A 16,754-nucleotide genomic window follows, 5' to 3' on the forward strand; every position below is an offset into this window, starting at 1 on the left:
ACATAAACATTCAAGCCCAACTAACAAGCTATATAAATGGCTTGCTGTCAGAAGGGTACCAGATAGTAAACATTCAGACATAACCATCTGTCGAAATAAATGGGAGTTCTGTAAGAAAGTAAACAGGTGGCACAAATTAAGACAGAAAGCTAGTATTTCACTGTCTATATCTACTGCACATGTATCACAATCTTTAAAAAAAAAAGAAAAGAAAAACTCTACTTTAAGTATGTCATCAACAGCCCAGCTGGATTCCTTCACCGACTCAAAAAAAAAAAAATAAAAAAAAACTATTTTCTTCACCCTACAAACATTCACTATGCAGGATAAATAGCTGCAACGGATAAGCGTCAGCCAGGGTTTTATTGCAACTTCAGCTTGTGAACTTTGACAGTCTGGAACACGACCAGAAGGTTCTAGAAAAGTGCACAGCAGGTAGGTGTGAGTTTGATCCTACTGCAAGCATGTGTGCAATACGCCATCGAGTGGGAAAATGTTCAATACTAAAAATAATTCATTGTCCTTTATCAATAAAAAAAATCTCACCTGTTTTAAAAATAATAATTTACTTACCGTACATACGTAAAAACTGTACATAATGTGGTACGTGCATAAAAACTTGAGACTTGACTGGCAAGCTAAAGAAGGTGTATAGCTCCATCTATTGTTCATACGTAGGAAGGACTAGGAAATATAAATGTGCTGCTGCCAGCATTCCGATCTAACTAGTTATCTGCATAAATGGGTTGCTGTCAGAAGGGAAACAAAGTAGATATTCAGACTCAACTATCCATCCACCCATCCATCAATCAATTATCCTAAACGCTTATTCTCACAAGGGTCGCAGGTGTGCTGGACCCTATCCCAGCTGCAAAAATGGGATATCATAAGTAGTAAAGCAGCCCATTACATTAGAAATGGCAGAAATTGAGTTCAACAGAATAAATTCAACATGAGTCTTTTGGGATTTTTCTGTATTTTTTTGTACATCCATCCATTATCTACCGCTTATCCGAGGTTGGGTCGCGGAGGCAGCAGCTTCAGCAGGGAAGCCCAGAGTTCACTGTCACGTCTTCCATCTTTTTCTTTAGTTTGACATGCAAATGTTTTACTCACATCCGTAGGCGCAGCTGGGAGGTCTTCGGTTTCTTTATCGCAGGACGGTGACTCGCAGTCAGAGATTGGCTGGCACTCGTCTTTTTCCACGTCCTGCTCTGACCCGTCTGTTTCTATGATGGCCAAGTCATCTATGGAAGATATTTGTGATTTAAAACTTTTTTTTTTTTTTTTTTAAACTGGTGCTGAGAGACTTTTTCCCAAAGTACCTTCATCTGTGCTAAGAGTGTGAAGTGCTTTTGGGCACGACTGGGAGTGGGCCGGGCGTCGCTTTGTGATCCGAGGCTGGTGATGTCGTTGTCGTTGGGTTTCATCATTGTCCGACTGTCCGCTGTCGCTGGAGGAGCTCCACGCAATGTCCACCTGGTCCTCATTGAGGTTCTCTGTGGCGGGTGAGGGGGATAATTTACAAGTTTACATATTCTCCCCATTCTTCCAAAAGCATGCACGTTAGGTTGTGTGGCTGAAAACCAATTCACGGTGTAGGCCGCCTCCTGCCCTAAGTCAGCTGGGAAAGCTGTTTTGAGCAGCAAGCCAACACATTATGATGTACATAGTGCACTCCATTTACCATTTCAAACAAATCGGTTCAGATAATGGATGGACAGATGGATTTGTCATCTGTTGGACCTTTTTTTTCCCCAGATTGACGGTTGACGGGCTGGTAAACCTTGTTTACTGACGGACGTGTGGTTAAAATAACATGACGGACTGACCGACTGATGATTACAGTTTGGTTCGGCTTGAAAAACAGACGGATTGACGGATGATGGACTGGTACCCAAGCTGCTGAACGATGACGGACCGGCAAACTTTTGTAAAATGCCCACCTCTGCTTACTGTTAAGGCTGCCAAGATTAGTCGACTAATCACGACGACATCGATGATCAAAATCGACGACAATTAATTTTAATAGTCGACGCATCGTTTATTTATATATTTATTTATTTGGCACATTGTTTTTCTCTCGAAGATGCCTCTTCTTTCGCTTCTCCCGCTGGCTGTTTTCCTGTCTGCAACGCACATGCGCAGTACTGTACTGGTAATCCGGGTCATTTGTGATGCAAACAGAAGCATTGTGGGTAAAGCAGTGTAAAATCTAATTCGTGTTGGCAACAGAGTCCGAAAGTAATGGCGCATTTCACCAAGTAATACTCAATACAATGCAAACCTGCCTTTCATGGCAGCACGATGGGGATGTCCCATCATTTAAAAAAAAGGAAGCAAGTTGTGTATTATGTCTGATTTCATTTCTGACATAGGCACAGTCATGTCTAGAAACTAGCTGCGGTTAGCATATACAAGTTACGGTGTGTGTTTGATGTAATGTTGTAACGCAATGTCCTATTTTGAATGTTATCATATCGTAGCATCTACTATGGATTAAGCCGCCATTAGTCAGTGAACTACATGCATACCACATTTTGATTGTGTAGATCAATTTACTACTTTTAAATTATGCATATTAGTGAAGAAAAACAAAACCTTTTGGATAAATGTTAAAGTAAGACTGAATTAGAAACCAATACAAGTGTTTATTTTAGTTTTCTTTAGCACAATGCATTTTCCCAATTTAGCCCTCTGATTTCACTACCTTCTATGTTAAAAAAAGGCTTGGTGCCCAAGAAGAGTGAAATATGTAAATATGTAACCAAGTATTTATTTTTATATTTACAGATCATTTCATTGTATTAATGCAACTCTGCATAATGTATAGTTTTGGTTTCATTTTAAAACAACTAAAGAAATACAGCTAAACATTTTAAGGCCAGAGTATCGCCATCAATTTAAGTTGCTCCCTTTATAAACATGTCAGGAATGATGGCTTAAGTTGCAAAGTTTAATACAAGTTGAATGTACTATGATCTTAATTGTCTTTACGATTAGCTTGTACATAAATAATTCAAGCTGTAAGCGATTGATGGTTTTTATGAGAGCAGCAGTTTATTGCTACAATTTGCTGCGATTTATATATTATCTGATTAGCCGGCTTATCAAGACTAGTGTTAGTGATTAGTCGACTAGCAAAATAATCGTTTGTGGCAGCCCAACTTACTGTTGTTGTTGTTTTTTTACTTGTCTGTCATTAACACATTGTTGAATCAATACCTATCTAAAACTTTTTTCCATCACAATGTACCTGAAATAGGCGAATGCACCAACTTTCTTACAACAGACAGTTTTCTTCCTGAAGTGTTCACATCCTGCAAGAAAGAACCAAATGTCATCCCTAAACTAAATAATGGGGTAACTAAAAATAATAATAATTTTTACTACCTTTAAGAGCGGAGAGCCCAAAAAGCCCTCTCCACATTCCTCCCAGCTCTTGGTTGAGAAGGATGACGAAAGTGCTGATGGTTGTGGTTTTCTCACTCCATTCACACCGCATTCAATATTATCCGGGAAAAAGACACAGTTTAAATCCTTGGACCACTTTTTACGCTACACAAACACACACAAAAAAGGGCAAACTATGAGCACTTGTCTTCATTAAGTAAAATTCTGAGCCTGTAAAATCATATGTTAGAGGTCAGAACAAAGTAGAAATGGCTAACAAACCTGCCGAGTAAGCGTTGAGTACTATTAGCTCATTAGCAGCAAGCTAGTTTCTTACCTTTCTCGAAGTCATGTTTTGTAAATGAAGTTACGCCCGAGCCGGAGGCTACTTTGTACGGATTCTGACACCGCATAATGCTAACCACGAATGTTAAATTAACCTGCAATTCCGCATTGTTTGGGAGCCAATCTGAATGATAGAAAATGATACTACCGTAGATTCACGGCTACAGTTGTGTTGCGTTTGATTAAATCACCAGCGTGCCCCGACGCTATGGAAATTACTTTCGTACTTTTACAGTGGAGCCAATATGGCACATTGTAATGGTTGTCGCTTGTAGTTTCTTCATACTGAGCCACCTCGTTTATCTTTATGAAAAGACTACAACTGTGATGCGTTTGATGTAATGAACAGCGTGCCCCGATTCCAACTTGACGCTTTCAATCAAATGAAGTAGGTGTTAATTTCATACCTCTTTGTAACCGGGAGCAACTTCTTAGTTATTGATGCAAGGGGCTACCACTTTGATACACACTTGACTTCTGTAATAAAAAAAAATGCTCAAATTACCTTTGTGGGTTATTATTTACGATAGTTATCCATGTAAATATAATGACAATGTTAATGATTTCTCACAATTATAACCAATGATTTTAACAAGGTAGGAAACAGGTCACACCAGCTTCCACATTCGGCAAAACAAGACAAAGCACTTCCTTTCAGTGGCAGGAGACGGAAAAAAGTACAAGAAATATTAAAATAAATTATCGCCTCAATGTCTTTTGTTTTACACAAAATGTCAAGCTCTACCAAAGATACCCATATCTGATGTCAAGACTCGGTTTGTGTTTACATCATATAATTTACGTAAAAATAAATTATGTATATGTATTTAACTTTTGTCCGAAGCAATAAGGAAAACAACATTTTAGTTTGCGTTCAAACTATGACGTCAGCAGCCCGTGCACTGCTGTAGTTAAGTAGCTGTAACACAAAAGGAAGTTTTTTAACTAACCTGTTTTCCAGTTTAGTCACGTGACGTTCCACATAAGGTCCAGTAAGTTATTTCTCACTACTGTGAAGGTTATTTTGTCAAGTATGTACAGCATGACAACATGGACTCCAACATTTTATTACAGCAAATTCATCCGAATTTCAACAACTTTCAAATAGCAGATTAAACATACAAAAGAAGCTCACTTAACATACTTGCTTTTCTTATTAAATATGTAAAAAGGTCAAGTTATTCACAAATAAAATGCTAACATGCAAAAAAAAAACAAAAAAAAAACTTTTTTTTTTCTCCAGGGAATGCATCATGAGTCGGACATGGAAGAAAAAAAATGTACATTTACCATCCATTTCTTATTGACAGCAAACATGTTTTACATTCCTTTTCATTTACACAATAATATATGACTAAAGCGTTATGGTGCACTGCTCAGCTGTCTATTAGTAATAATGCAATATTAAGAAAGGGTATACAATGTACTTACTGGAATATATAGCGTGACAACAAAACACTCAGTGGACTGACCGTTAACACCAGAAACTAACCGCTAAGAATCATCACAAGCTGAGGTTTTTATGCCCAAAAAGAAAGCCTCTTCCTTCCTGATGTTTATGGCATATTATCAATAAAACCATTGTGGTGTGGTGTGAAGTTGCTTCAAACACGTACTAGTTTTGCCATACAGTGGTGTTGTATTCACAATTCATGTTGTCTGTAGTGTCCATCTTCACGCGGACCCATAACGTAAAAATCAACTATGTCTAATGCTCGAGAATGAGAATAAATACAGCGAGGGTCTCTGGACAGATTGTCCAATACACTCAAAATGTCAGTGCAACAAACACGTGCTAGGAGGAAGGGTAAATAAGAGCTACTGTGAGCCCTTTCCGGGCTTTTTGCTTATTGCAATGTTGTGGCTTATATTGTGGACATCAAAACGACCCTCAAAACGAACCCCCCAAAATTTGGAAAGCTAACAACAACAACTTCAGCATTTGATCGACTGAAACATTTGACAGTCCTTGTGATGGTCTGAGCTCCACTTTGTGACCACAGCAAAAAGTCACAAAAACACTGAACAGCGAGCGGAGGGATATCGGCTAATGGAAGTCCTCTTCCAAAAAAAAAAAAGTTAAAAAAAGAAAAAGGTGATGGTGCTTCTACTCGGGAGGTGGCTTCAATTTGCTCAGTCTTTGAGAGAACAAAAAACCAGGAGCGGAAGAATTCTCACATATTAAATAGAAGAAAGAGTGCGTTTCAGTCAGTATTCATCCTGCTCCTCTTCCTGCGGCTCATCCGGCGCTTCCTCATGACCTTCTTGGTCAACGTCGGGCCCGTCTCCCTCAGCCAGCTCCTCGGCTCGCTCCTAAAAAAAAAAAAAAAAAAAAAAAAAAAAAAAAAAAAAAAAAAAAAAACGTGTTGAAAGCTAATTTGTTTGTAAAGTGTTCCCCTAACTATTCACCAATTGACAGGTTAAAACGATCCTGTAATTTGCCAAAAAACTCTCCTATTCACTGTATTTTACTTTTTCTGAAACGACCTTCATGCCACAAGATGGCGCCAACACCTGTCATATAGAAAAGTAGGTAGTAAGTAGTAACAGATAGTTATTTTGTATTTCAGTGAAAAGCTATGACAATTCACTCTGACACCTAACACGACTGAGAGTGGTGTATTCGGAGAGGCACCGCGTGCTCAGAGCGAATTTAAGAAAGCACCAAGGAAGGCAACCAAAGGTCTGGTAAGATATAAAACTTTTTTTTTTTTTTACATGTATATTTTGTACTGTGGTCAACGCTACTGAGGAGGCACTCTTTATTCATTTCATGCCAGAAGCTGCATTCTGGTAGAAATTTGAACACGGGCCAGATTTGTCCGCCAGGCCGGACTTTGAACATGCCTGAGTTAATGTAATATTGTCTGTTCCAATACTTTTGCTCACTATAATAGTGAGTGGATTCAAACAAAAGGTGCTCTGTTCTGAGTTGTTTACAACACATCTCAATGTCAATACCATGAAATAAAAGCTGGAATTCTCAACTTTTGTCTCATATTCATCTATTGATCGGATTTCGTACACAACAAAAACAAAAGAATTGACCTTGCCATTCCAATACTTTTGGAGGTGATTGTTTCTATCTCTATACTGCTTTCTGCGTTTTCTGTTTGCTTTATTTGTTTTGCTGACCTGATCGTCCATAGCGTAGAGGACTTCCATTAGCCGCTCGACGAAGGGAGCGTTGCTTTCACCCTGTTCTTGACACAGGAGCTCCACCTCTCGCAGCTTGCTGAAGTAATAGTCCCGCTCCTTCTCCACGCCTTCCAGCGCCACCTTTAAAGTGTTCACCTACCAACAACACACACGCACGCACGCGCACACACACACACACACACATACAAATCATGAGTAATGTTATTCATTTAGAGAAGGATTCTGCATGCCAAAATTTAAAAGTTTCCAAGTGTCATAAAAGATCTAATAATGGGAAATTGCCTTTTAAAGGGCCTCTAGAGCTCAATGAACACATTCATTAATCACTTTTTTGCTCTGGAAGCAATCCTAAGATATTTTCAGAAAAACTCACCAAAAGGTAATCGGAGCTACTATGAATTTTGTCGCATGCACTCATCGAGTAGGTGCTTGTTTTTTTAAGATGTGTTCATGCGCCACATACACACAGTGTATGAAGTGCTGCCTCCACAAGTGAAAATGCTTTCATTGCCTTTATGTGTGCTGGCTTTTTTCCCCGCCGCACATTCTGGGCTCTGGGCCAACTCAAGTTGCAAGGCTCAGACGCCGCCCCCGGATGTCATGGTAACCAAGCGGTTGCGTAATTTCACACTTGATGGGCGGGCAGCCACTCCAGAGACGTAACTATTTTTATACGCGCAATTAAATGGGTCGATTTTCCACGATATGTCAGAAGTTGGGTGGACTCTCTTTCAGATTAGCAGTCACATGCTGCAACTGCTTAACCACAGTAGTAAATTGATTCTGGGATGTACCCTTAAACGTGATTTAACCGCACATGTTTTAGAGCTCAGGAGCTGTGCTCAAAGGCCTAATAGTTTATTGATTAGCCTATGGATAGAGACTCAATCGTTAGTCTTTTTAAAGTCTTCTATTGATTAATTAACATCAGTTTAAGGACATCATCCAGTTGCAGATAAACTGTTAATGTTCATTGTTTTTGAAGAGACAATGTTATCTGACATCAAGACGGATGGATTGGAGGTGCGCGGCATCAGTGTTTTGAGCTGCATTATATTTATATTAGGACAGTGCAACCGCCAAAAGTTAACCCAATTCAGTCCGATTTTCGTAAAAAAATTGCACAAAACTTCAAGACTGGATCGTGCACGAGGAGTCTACATATCTTGCGAGACGTCAACCCAACATGCATCAAAAGGATATCCTCCTGCAATTTGCGTTGGCTTTTCTGCGATACGCATTCCAAAGTAAGGAGTAGCCTCGACAAGCAGTGTTACACCAACAATATACACCTTTTATGTAAGGCTTACCTGGTCAGTAAGTTGTGTGACCTGCACCTCCAGTTCCTTCTCTCCTTTGGCGGGAGTTGACGCCGTGGGGATTTTTTTGGCGGAGGAGGGCCTGGATGTTGGTGTTGCCGACTTTGGGGTTGTGGCGCTTGACCTTGATGCTCCTGTATGCAGCGTTTAAAAAAATGATTAAGGACATAATGGGTGAATGCTTGCATATTTTCTGGTATTTAACAGTTGGTTGGGGAAATGGAATTGCCTCACAAACTAGCCCCGTGTTTAGTATGTAAACAAACACAGTGAAGCTCAGCCTCCAGTTAGCCACATCAGAGCTAGCCGTATGCCTTTCAGCACTACGTCAAGCTTGCAGTTCTTTTATCCATCCATTTTCGATGACCGACTTTGGGCAATAGGAGGGCCACGTATAGACAAACATGCATTCACACTCACATTCACCCCTATTGACAAATAGTATTCAAGAAATCATACATGTTTTTAGCAAAGTACAATGAGAAAACTCACGCAAACACAGAAAGAAGACGCACGCCGGACAGGACAGTTGGAGGCGAGATTGAAATCCCAAACCACAGACCTGTGAGTCAGACGTGCAAAAAACGACTCCATCTTGCTGCCCGCAGTTTTAAACCAAATAATTTTCATTATTGAATATTTCATTGTCAGTGTCATTATAGCTACCGTATTTAGGTTTTGTATTTTTCCAACTTGAATCAAACCGTGATCTTAAAACCAAGGTACGTATTGAAGCGGGATGTTTAGTTTACTGCGACACCACTAATAGTGCGGGATTGCGAAATTGTGACACCACTAATAGTGCGGGATTGCGAAATTGCATTTGGAGTGACGTTTACCTGCGGTTGGGGAGCTGGCGGCGTGGTGGGACTTTTTAGGCAGGTTGAAGATTTGCTCGCCGGGGTCTGGCGGGGGGATGGCATCCTGACCCTGTCTGGCATCCAGCGGGTCGTATTCTTTGCCGTCGTAGTTGGCGTCAAAGAACTTCTTGAACCACTGGATGAAGTCGAGATTGTCCTGAAATCTGCCTTTGACCAGTTTCTCCACTGGGATGATCTGAATCGAGAGCGGCAACGGGAGGTTGTCGAATCGGGCGCGACAACAATATTGAAGTGTTTACTGTGTGAATGCTACAAACCCACCTTGTCCACTTTCATTCTTTTGAAAGACGCTTGCAGCAGCTTGAAGTTGTGAATGTACTCGTGTTCCAGTTTGGCTTGAAACTTGACCTTTTTAAGACTGATGCAGCCCGGAAAGAGAAGATCCATGAACTGGCAGTAGGCTGCTCCTAAGAACGTCGGAAATGAAAGAAAGAAAAAAAAAAAGATATATTGTAGGCTTAAAGGGAACACATCATGGAAAATGTACTTTTGAATAGGGCTAAATGATTTGGGGAAAATAATGTAAAGTGAAATTTTCTTACTCAATATTGCGAGTTTCTGTACGATTATTTTGTCTTTTTGTTTTGCCTGCTCGGATGCCAGGTAATGTAGAATGGAGGATCAACATCCCTTTCATGGAGTTTTGCATACTGCTACTGTGGCGATTAGATTTTTTAATTATTTGGGGAAATTTAAATGAGCATTGTTTGCTTTTGCTGTCCTTTGTGATTAGAAAATTGTATTGTCGGATTTCAATTAACGTTCAGCCCTACTTTTTTAATGACTTGTATACAAACAGTTGGGCCTCCGGAGTGCCTGCCACCAATCAGGTGTAAAATTAAAACAACCTAGCAAATCTTCTGTGATCTGGCTATTTCTGCCCCACCGTTACGTAACGTGACTCCCTTAATTTGGCACCCCAAATAACATAATTTTTGCTGCTCACCAAGAATCACGACAGCAATCAAGTGAAGTGCTGCTTTCACGAGTGACAACGCTTTTATTGTTTTTATGATCGTTTGCTTTTTGCCCCCCTCACACCTTGAGCTGTGCTCCCGCGAGTTGATGACACTTGAGTCGCAAGGCCCAAAAATTGTGAAAAAAATGCTACGTGCTTTAAGGGAATTACTTCAGGAGCCTACAGCCGAGTGGCACAGAATGCCATGAAGGCGCTTGTTTCCTTCAAGATTTACTAGCGGCAAGTCACCATAAAAGAGCAACTCGCTATAAGTGAGAGAAACTGGAACACTGCCACACAAGCAGACAAATCTCACAAACAAGCAACTAGTAGAGGACACACACAAAGTCATCAAGATGAAGGAATTAGCTGACATCTTAATGTGTGTTGGCAGAGTGGCTTGGAATTGGATTACTACTTGGTCACAGCAGGGGACGACCGCCTGCCACCTGTTTTTATTTACTCATTATAATGCCTTAAAGGGTAATTTAACACACACACTACGATGCTATGTATGCTGTGTGCTTAAGACCACACATAGAACCAGATCGCACACATGCAGACATGCACGAAGCAGTCCAGAGTGAAGGTCTATTTAAAAAGTGGCTGGGGAGAGGTGCGCATGTTACCGCGGGTGCCTTTTAGCTAACTGTTTGGCAGCCCCTCGCATGATGGCTGGAGATGGCAAAGGTTCCTCACCTGAGGAGAGCTGCTCCACTTTGGTGTAATTCAGGCAGAGGATGTCGTTAACCCAGGCCGTGATGTCATGCCTGCTCATAGTCTCCTGGGTTATTGAGGTAGAATACACGTTGACCGCCATCCCCCAGCTGTGAAGCACAAAACAATGACATTTGAAAACCACAATTTGAAAAAGCACGCGTTTTCCTATTAATATCTGTGATGGCAAATGTGCCATAGTATTTTGATAACTATAGAACAGCAAATTCAATTTACTGCAACGTAAGAAAGGTTCTGAAAGCTCAGTACAATACGGATAATACAATATATTCTGTAAACTGCCCTGAATAACACCCACCGATGTATTATTAACCCACCCCCTAAAAAAATAATGCTGAAGAAGCACTTTTCTCTCTCTCTTTCTCTTTACTTGTGTTTAATACGGTCCCTCAGTTTGTTGGTATACTTTATTATTAAAGGTTCTGCATCATGCAAAGTCAACTCTTTGGAGCTTTTTGCCATGTTAAAATGCTACTTCCTCACCAAAATCACCCCCAAAATGTGATTTTCCTCCATTCACCTATGTCAAAGCATTGCTGCTAATTCCTGCTCTCTAAACACCAGCCCCATCCAAGCCAAGAAAACGAGTTGGTCCTCAATCGTCTACGGGGAGGATTAATAATTTTTCTGGAACAAAGCCAGTACCGTAATCCAAAATGGCTCCCCTTAATCGGACCTTTAAGTAATGTAGACAAATCAATCACTGGTCGTGTCATTCAGAAAACTGAACAAGATAGATTATTAAACATTTACCAGTAAGTCAACACTGGAAACCAAACAAACCAGGCTGCATAAATTTACAAATCACTGTTAAATCTCATTTTATCACTGGAAGATAAACAAAAACTCTCCATAGGATTAACTGGATTAAATAAATCTAACAATGGTCGAGTGGTTAGTAAATCGTCTTTACAGTTGTGAGGTTCAGAGTTCGAAACTCAGCTGAGGCCTCCCTGTGCAGAGTTTGCATGTTCTCCCCATGCTTGTGTGTGTTTTCCTGCAGGTGCTCCAACTATCCCCCCCCCCAGTGTCACACGTGCCCCCAATTGGGGGGTGATCAGTCCACGGCGTACCTCAGGTCTTGCCCAAAGTCAGCTCGGATGGATGACTGGCTAACCCAACAAGGCAAAGGCAAACTGGTTAAGAAGTCCACTCATGTCACATGCTCCACTTAGTGAGATGCTGCTGGTGAGTCAGGCTTACAGCACACCCGTTCCGTTGACTTTGGCGGCAGCTCATCACAATCAGAATCAGTTTGACAAGAGATAGCCAGAATCCGTGTAAAATGGCTTGCAGCAGTACTGTACAAAGTTAACCTCAGTTTACAACAGTCCCGAAATATGACATTTTGAGATTACAAACTGTGTGAAATAAACTCAATTCAGGGCAATTCAGAGCACATTAAGGAATTAAGTGTGAAAATTATAAAACCATGCATAAAAATTTATATGATCAGTCTTTTTTAGGAAAGTGCAATATCAATTCTAATTTGCCTTCTTTTTAGGAAATGAATGATGCATAAAAGTGCAACAGTAACAGTTGGAACATTGTGAATTAATAATGTGAGATAATACACTGATAATGGAATTAGTTATTACTAGGGCTCAACCATGATGGACTTTTTGAAGGTATCACAATTCACTGTTTGAACTGTTCTTCAATAGTGTATTGTCATAGCTTCACCCCTGCCTTGAGAAGGTTGGCAGTGATGATTCCAAATTGTTGTATTGCTCTGTCCAATGTTTGTGCAATAGCCCTGATTAATTTTCCCTCTTCTCTCAGCTTCAAATTTGTTTTAAATGAATATTTGTGTTAAAAATGAACTTCATATATTAATAAAATGATAAACTAGGCGCTAATTTATTTAGTTGTCTGTACAGATGCTTTAAATAAATACAAAAAAAACCGTGACAATAATCGAGATCGAGTGAAATATATAAATGTGATCTCTTTCTTTTTTTCCTCCATATTGCCCAGCTCTAACAGACACACACAATCACAGGTAATGAGTTGTCATGCTTGCCATAATGTCCGTTTTCACGCAGGTTTAGCCTGTCGACAAAGCGGATAGAAGCGCGCGGCGTTAGCATGCTTTGTTAGCCAACATGAGCGCACCGCTCGGCCTGACGTCTGCCGGTGGATGCACGCGGGAGGGGGGGAAACGTTATATGTACAAACGAGAACACAACTCATTATTTTCTTCTTCTTTTTTTTTTTTTCTTAACAAGTGCGTGCTTGGCCTTGGGTCATTAGAAGCTAAACGTCACCCATGACGACGGTGAGTGACGAAAAAGCAGTTTTACAAGGATTACGGTAGCAGGGTAATCGCGGTTGCTATAGCCAACAGGGCCAAAATGACAGCCGCAGACGACGAGCAGGAGAAGGAGCTGCAGCTAGGCCACAACAGCCCGGGTTTTCCCCCTTACAACGCATTTCAAACTCGGAATGAATTGGATTCTACCTGTAGGCGCGCTCCCCTCGCACTGTATTCTTCCTGTAGGGAATAACGTTGGTGCCATCCGGGCCGATGTCGTTGTTATTCTCTCCATTCGGGGAAAGGGCTTGGGTGGGACCGGGCATTTGCGTCTCGTAAGCGTTGAACAGACGCCCTGTTCGCACACTCTCGGCCGGGGAAAAAAGACACGCTAACGCCGGGGGTGGGCCGACAAGGAGAAGCCGCGGAGGAGAGCGAGAAGCAGGGAAGCGATTCTTCTCTTTTTTTCTGCGCTCGGTTTATTCTTTTGCCAAGCTGCCAAAATGACGTAGCTGGCAGACTGGGTCATGTGACGACGACGCCGCTCAGTGGGTAGCTTGCGTCACTCCCACCCAAAAGCATTGATCTGCTGAGTGCATCAAAAGCACCAATTAGCAGCACTGGACGCTTTTGACAGCAGCAACAATGGCCAATCATTCAGTGGTGATTCAACAAAAACTGTCATTGCAACGCCCAGAAAAAAATGCTGATGAAATTATACAAAAATAAATTACATATTATTTATAGTTATACATTATAAATGTATAAATTACATTTAAAGTTGTATCCCAACTTACTCAACATTCTGTACTTAAGTAGAAGAACAGATACTTTGTGTTTAAAAAAAAAAAAAAAAAAGCATGGTAACCGGGGATGAACAATTAATCAAATTCAAATCGACATCGCAATGTAGTAGAATGCAATTTTCAGATCACAAAGGCTGCAATTTGGGGGGATAAAATGCTTCATTTCGGTCGGTCAGTTACGGAAGCGTGTAACTGTCAATAAACATTTTTGACTGGGCTATGTCAAGGGACGTGATAACAAAATTTAAAATAAATAAATCTGCAAGACCAGAGTCACTCAGGGGCGGTGCTATGGGTGGGTCTGGGTGTGCACAGGCCCATCCAGATTGACAGACTGCCCACCCAGTGAGATTCATGAAAAAAAATAAAAATAAATATTTTTTAATTTGCACTTTGTTGTGTTTTTATTTTATTGAATATTTATAATGGCATAATTGTCGTTGTCTAAGGAAGATCTGAACTTCATATTCAGTTTGTCATTTTATTTGAATATACGATGTGTCAGGACAGAATTGTGCTCAGTGAGAGAAATATTCAGGCTCACCCTGATTTTTCCAGGCTCACCCATTAGCCACGTTCTGGCTCCGCCCCTGGTGTAATTGGAAATAGTTGGAACAAAGGAACAAAATTTTGTTTACATTTTGTCAATATGGTAAGAATTAAGAAAGCTATGACATTTTAAAGACTTCACAAAACTGGCAAAAATGTAGGTAACTTATGGCCTGTGACTGAGTGTCTGTGTGAACCGGTGAGAAGCATTTTGAGTAGAGATAAGAATAGGGAACGACTACATGTGCCATAAAACCATCTCTGCAGTGTGACCCCCGTCTGTCTGTTTGTTTGGCTACCGGAGATTCCCAATGCAGTCATTTGAAAACCACTTGTGTTTGTTTAGCATTGGACAAGTTGATAAGTAAGCACCTTCAACTGGCTATTCCATTTACTGTATCGGATGACTTAATCTACGGCTCGAATGTACTTTTGGAGCAGCATTGGCAAAATCCTGGAGTTTTTCTGTCCCCAATTGAAGTTCAGCGCCAGTTTAAGAAGCTTTATGGTCTTCACACTGCATAGTATAATTTACACTACACATGTCAAGTTTCTCAAAACAGGATCTGTTCTTGACAAACCACATAGCCTTTCTGAATAATAATTTTAAAAAATGTAAAAAGAATCAGATAGCCTGCTACTACCTACCCAGAAGAATGTGTGACGTCGAGGTTAAATATCCTATGGGGACTCAACTCAACTCAAAGTTAGGTGCATACAAAGTGCTGTAGATAAGGTACTAATCTGACATATAGAAACAAAGACAGTTCAAATAAATTAATAACATAAAAACAATGCTGAGTCGAAAGCCAAACAAAACATTTTTTTAAGATGAGTTTTAAAGCTAGACAGAGAGGGGGCTTGCATAGTTTTTAATGGAAGGTTATTCCAAAGGGAAGGACCGGCAACAGAAAAAAACCCCTCTGAGGTTCCACTTTTAGTCCTCGGTAACTAACTTGATAACGTCTGTAACGTTGACCTGAGGCACCGGGCAGGTACGAGAAATCAGCTCAGAGAAATAAGGTAGAGAGAGCGAGACCTTTTAAACATTGAAGGACAGAAAAAAAGAAAAAAAACGTAAAGGGAGCCAGTGAAGGGAGGCCGGAAGGAGTTATGTGCTCCCTCCTACGAGCTCCAGTAGGAGGCAAGCAGCAGCATTTTGAACCAACTGGAGACACTTGAGGGAGGACTGGCTGACTCCAAAATAAAGTGCATTGCAGTAATCCAACCGAGATGTAACGAAGACATGGATTACTGTTTCTAAGTGCTGTTGAGAAGGGAGAGGCTTTAATTTAGCCAGCTGCCTAAGATTGTTCACAGAACCAGTTTGCTGGTTCAATTTTGTTTGTTTGGCTTTCTTTGCTCGCCGAGGTGATTTTACAATTGTCTGTAGCCAGGTTGGTATTGCAAATGAGAATCTGTTCTCAATTGCCTTGTCTGGATAGCACTTGTCAAATAAATACTAACTAAATAATGATCATTTGTGATAATGTTTTTCATCTCGTTGTGCATACCGCCACCTACTGTACATGAAACGTGAAGGGATTTAACTTGAAAAGCACGTTTCATTTATCATTCCTGTTAATTCAAGTGACAGTGGGCGTACGTGCACAAGGGAAGCTAATTTCGGACATAACCAAATAAGGTCCAACCATAGGGGGTATTATTATTACCAATAATATATTGGGCTAGTTAATAGGTTAGTAACGATTCTACCATTCAGTGGAGCAAGCAGCGTTTAATCATAGTAAGAGTTCAACTTAAACCCCCAAAATAGAAACGGATACTTGACAAGCGTAAATTGACACCCGTCTTATCAGTCGCCAGCACCCCCTCCGCTGCTCACAAATAGACTGGCCCTTATCCCACTGGAGGGAAATGCGATAGTGGAGTTCCTGTAGTTTTTAAAGCAGATGTAGCCGTAGCGAAGAAGCTAGCTAACTTCACGTGAAAGCAGCTACTACGACCAGTCAAAGCGATAAAGAACGGTTCTCTGAGTAACACACAACGCTACGTTCTAATAGGCTAACAGGTAGCTAGGTTAATCATAATGATATGTTCTTTGGCTCCTTGTAACACTTTTAACAGACTGTGACATCCCACATATGTCGGTCGATACCGCCACTACCATCGCTGCAGCTGCTACGCACATGGAAAACGCAGCAATCTTTGAATTTTCTCACCATGTTGCTCGAATTCCAAGAAAGTTAACGAAACAGATTTGACTCACCCGTTAACTCAGGAGTCGCAGTTTACGAGGTGTAGAGGTAAAAAAAAGAAGCTCTTTTCCGGCTGAGTCACCCCACCCCTCTAACGCCCATTCGCTGCCATCGCTGAGTGGAGTAACGGCGC

The 16,754-nt window shown here is 40.8% G+C and overlaps 2 protein-coding genes across 4 annotated transcripts in view; both read right to left on the reverse strand.

The window, feature by feature from the left end:
* spidr (scaffold protein involved in DNA repair) overlaps positions 1-4,058 on the reverse strand; it is a 40,828-nt gene extending 36,770 nt beyond the window's left edge. The window contains exons 1-5 of one of the 2 annotated variants that reach the window (XM_086042058.1): positions 3,731-4,058; positions 3,394-3,558; positions 3,257-3,320; positions 1,326-1,499; positions 1,117-1,247 (exon numbers count right to left, since the gene is read on the reverse strand). In XM_086042058.1, the coding sequence (XP_085898184.1) occupies positions 1,117-1,247; positions 1,326-1,499; positions 3,257-3,320; positions 3,394-3,558; positions 3,731-3,745 (549 nt within the window). In that variant the 5' untranslated portion in view covers positions 3,746-4,058. The remainder of the gene's footprint in view (positions 1-1,116; positions 1,248-1,325; positions 1,500-3,256; positions 3,321-3,393; positions 3,559-3,730) is intronic. The other variant, XM_086042057.1, reaches the window with a different exon arrangement.
* Positions 4,059-4,789: 731 nt separating this feature from the next.
* On the reverse strand, positions 4,790-16,746 carry mapre2 (microtubule-associated protein, RP/EB family, member 2). 2 transcript variants are annotated; one of them, XM_086042063.1, is made up of 7 exons: positions 16,633-16,746; positions 10,755-10,882; positions 9,359-9,504; positions 9,056-9,272; positions 8,208-8,350; positions 6,874-7,032; positions 4,790-6,051 (listed from the first exon to the last, which is right to left on the reverse strand). In XM_086042063.1, exons 2-7 carry the CDS (start codon positions 10,873-10,875, stop codon positions 5,947-5,949), a joined length of 891 nt encoding a protein of 296 aa, XP_085898189.1. In that variant the 5' UTR covers positions 10,876-10,882; positions 16,633-16,746; the 3' UTR covers positions 4,790-5,946. The 2 variants fall into 2 exon arrangements, with proteins under 2 accessions (XP_085898189.1, XP_085898188.1); XM_086042062.1 differs by lacking the exon at positions 16,633-16,746 and adding an exon at positions 13,255-13,583.
* Between the last annotated feature and the right edge of the window lie 8 nt (positions 16,747-16,754).

Source organism: Filicampus tigris, chromosome 10 (assembly GCF_054856515.1).
Source record: "Filicampus tigris isolate MCC_2025a chromosome 10, RoL_Ftig_1.0, whole genome shotgun sequence".
Classification (NCBI taxonomy): Eukaryota; Metazoa; Chordata; class Actinopteri; order Syngnathiformes; family Syngnathidae; genus Filicampus; species Filicampus tigris.

Bases quoted from the DNA above. Each gene is read 5' to 3' on its own strand.
- mapre2 (XM_086042062.1), bottom strand. From the start codon at position 13,373: ATGCCCGGTCCCACCCAAGCCCTTTCCCCGAATGGAGAGAATAACAAC. The intron at 10,883-13,254 runs GTAGAATCCAAT...TGTGCTTCACAG, and splicing joins CGAGGGGAGCGCGCCTACAG to CTGGGGGATGGCGGTCAACG. The intron at 9,505-10,754 runs GTGAGGAACCTT...CGACGTTCTTAG, and splicing joins AGTGGAGCAGCTCTCCTCAG to GAGCAGCCTACTGCCAGTTC.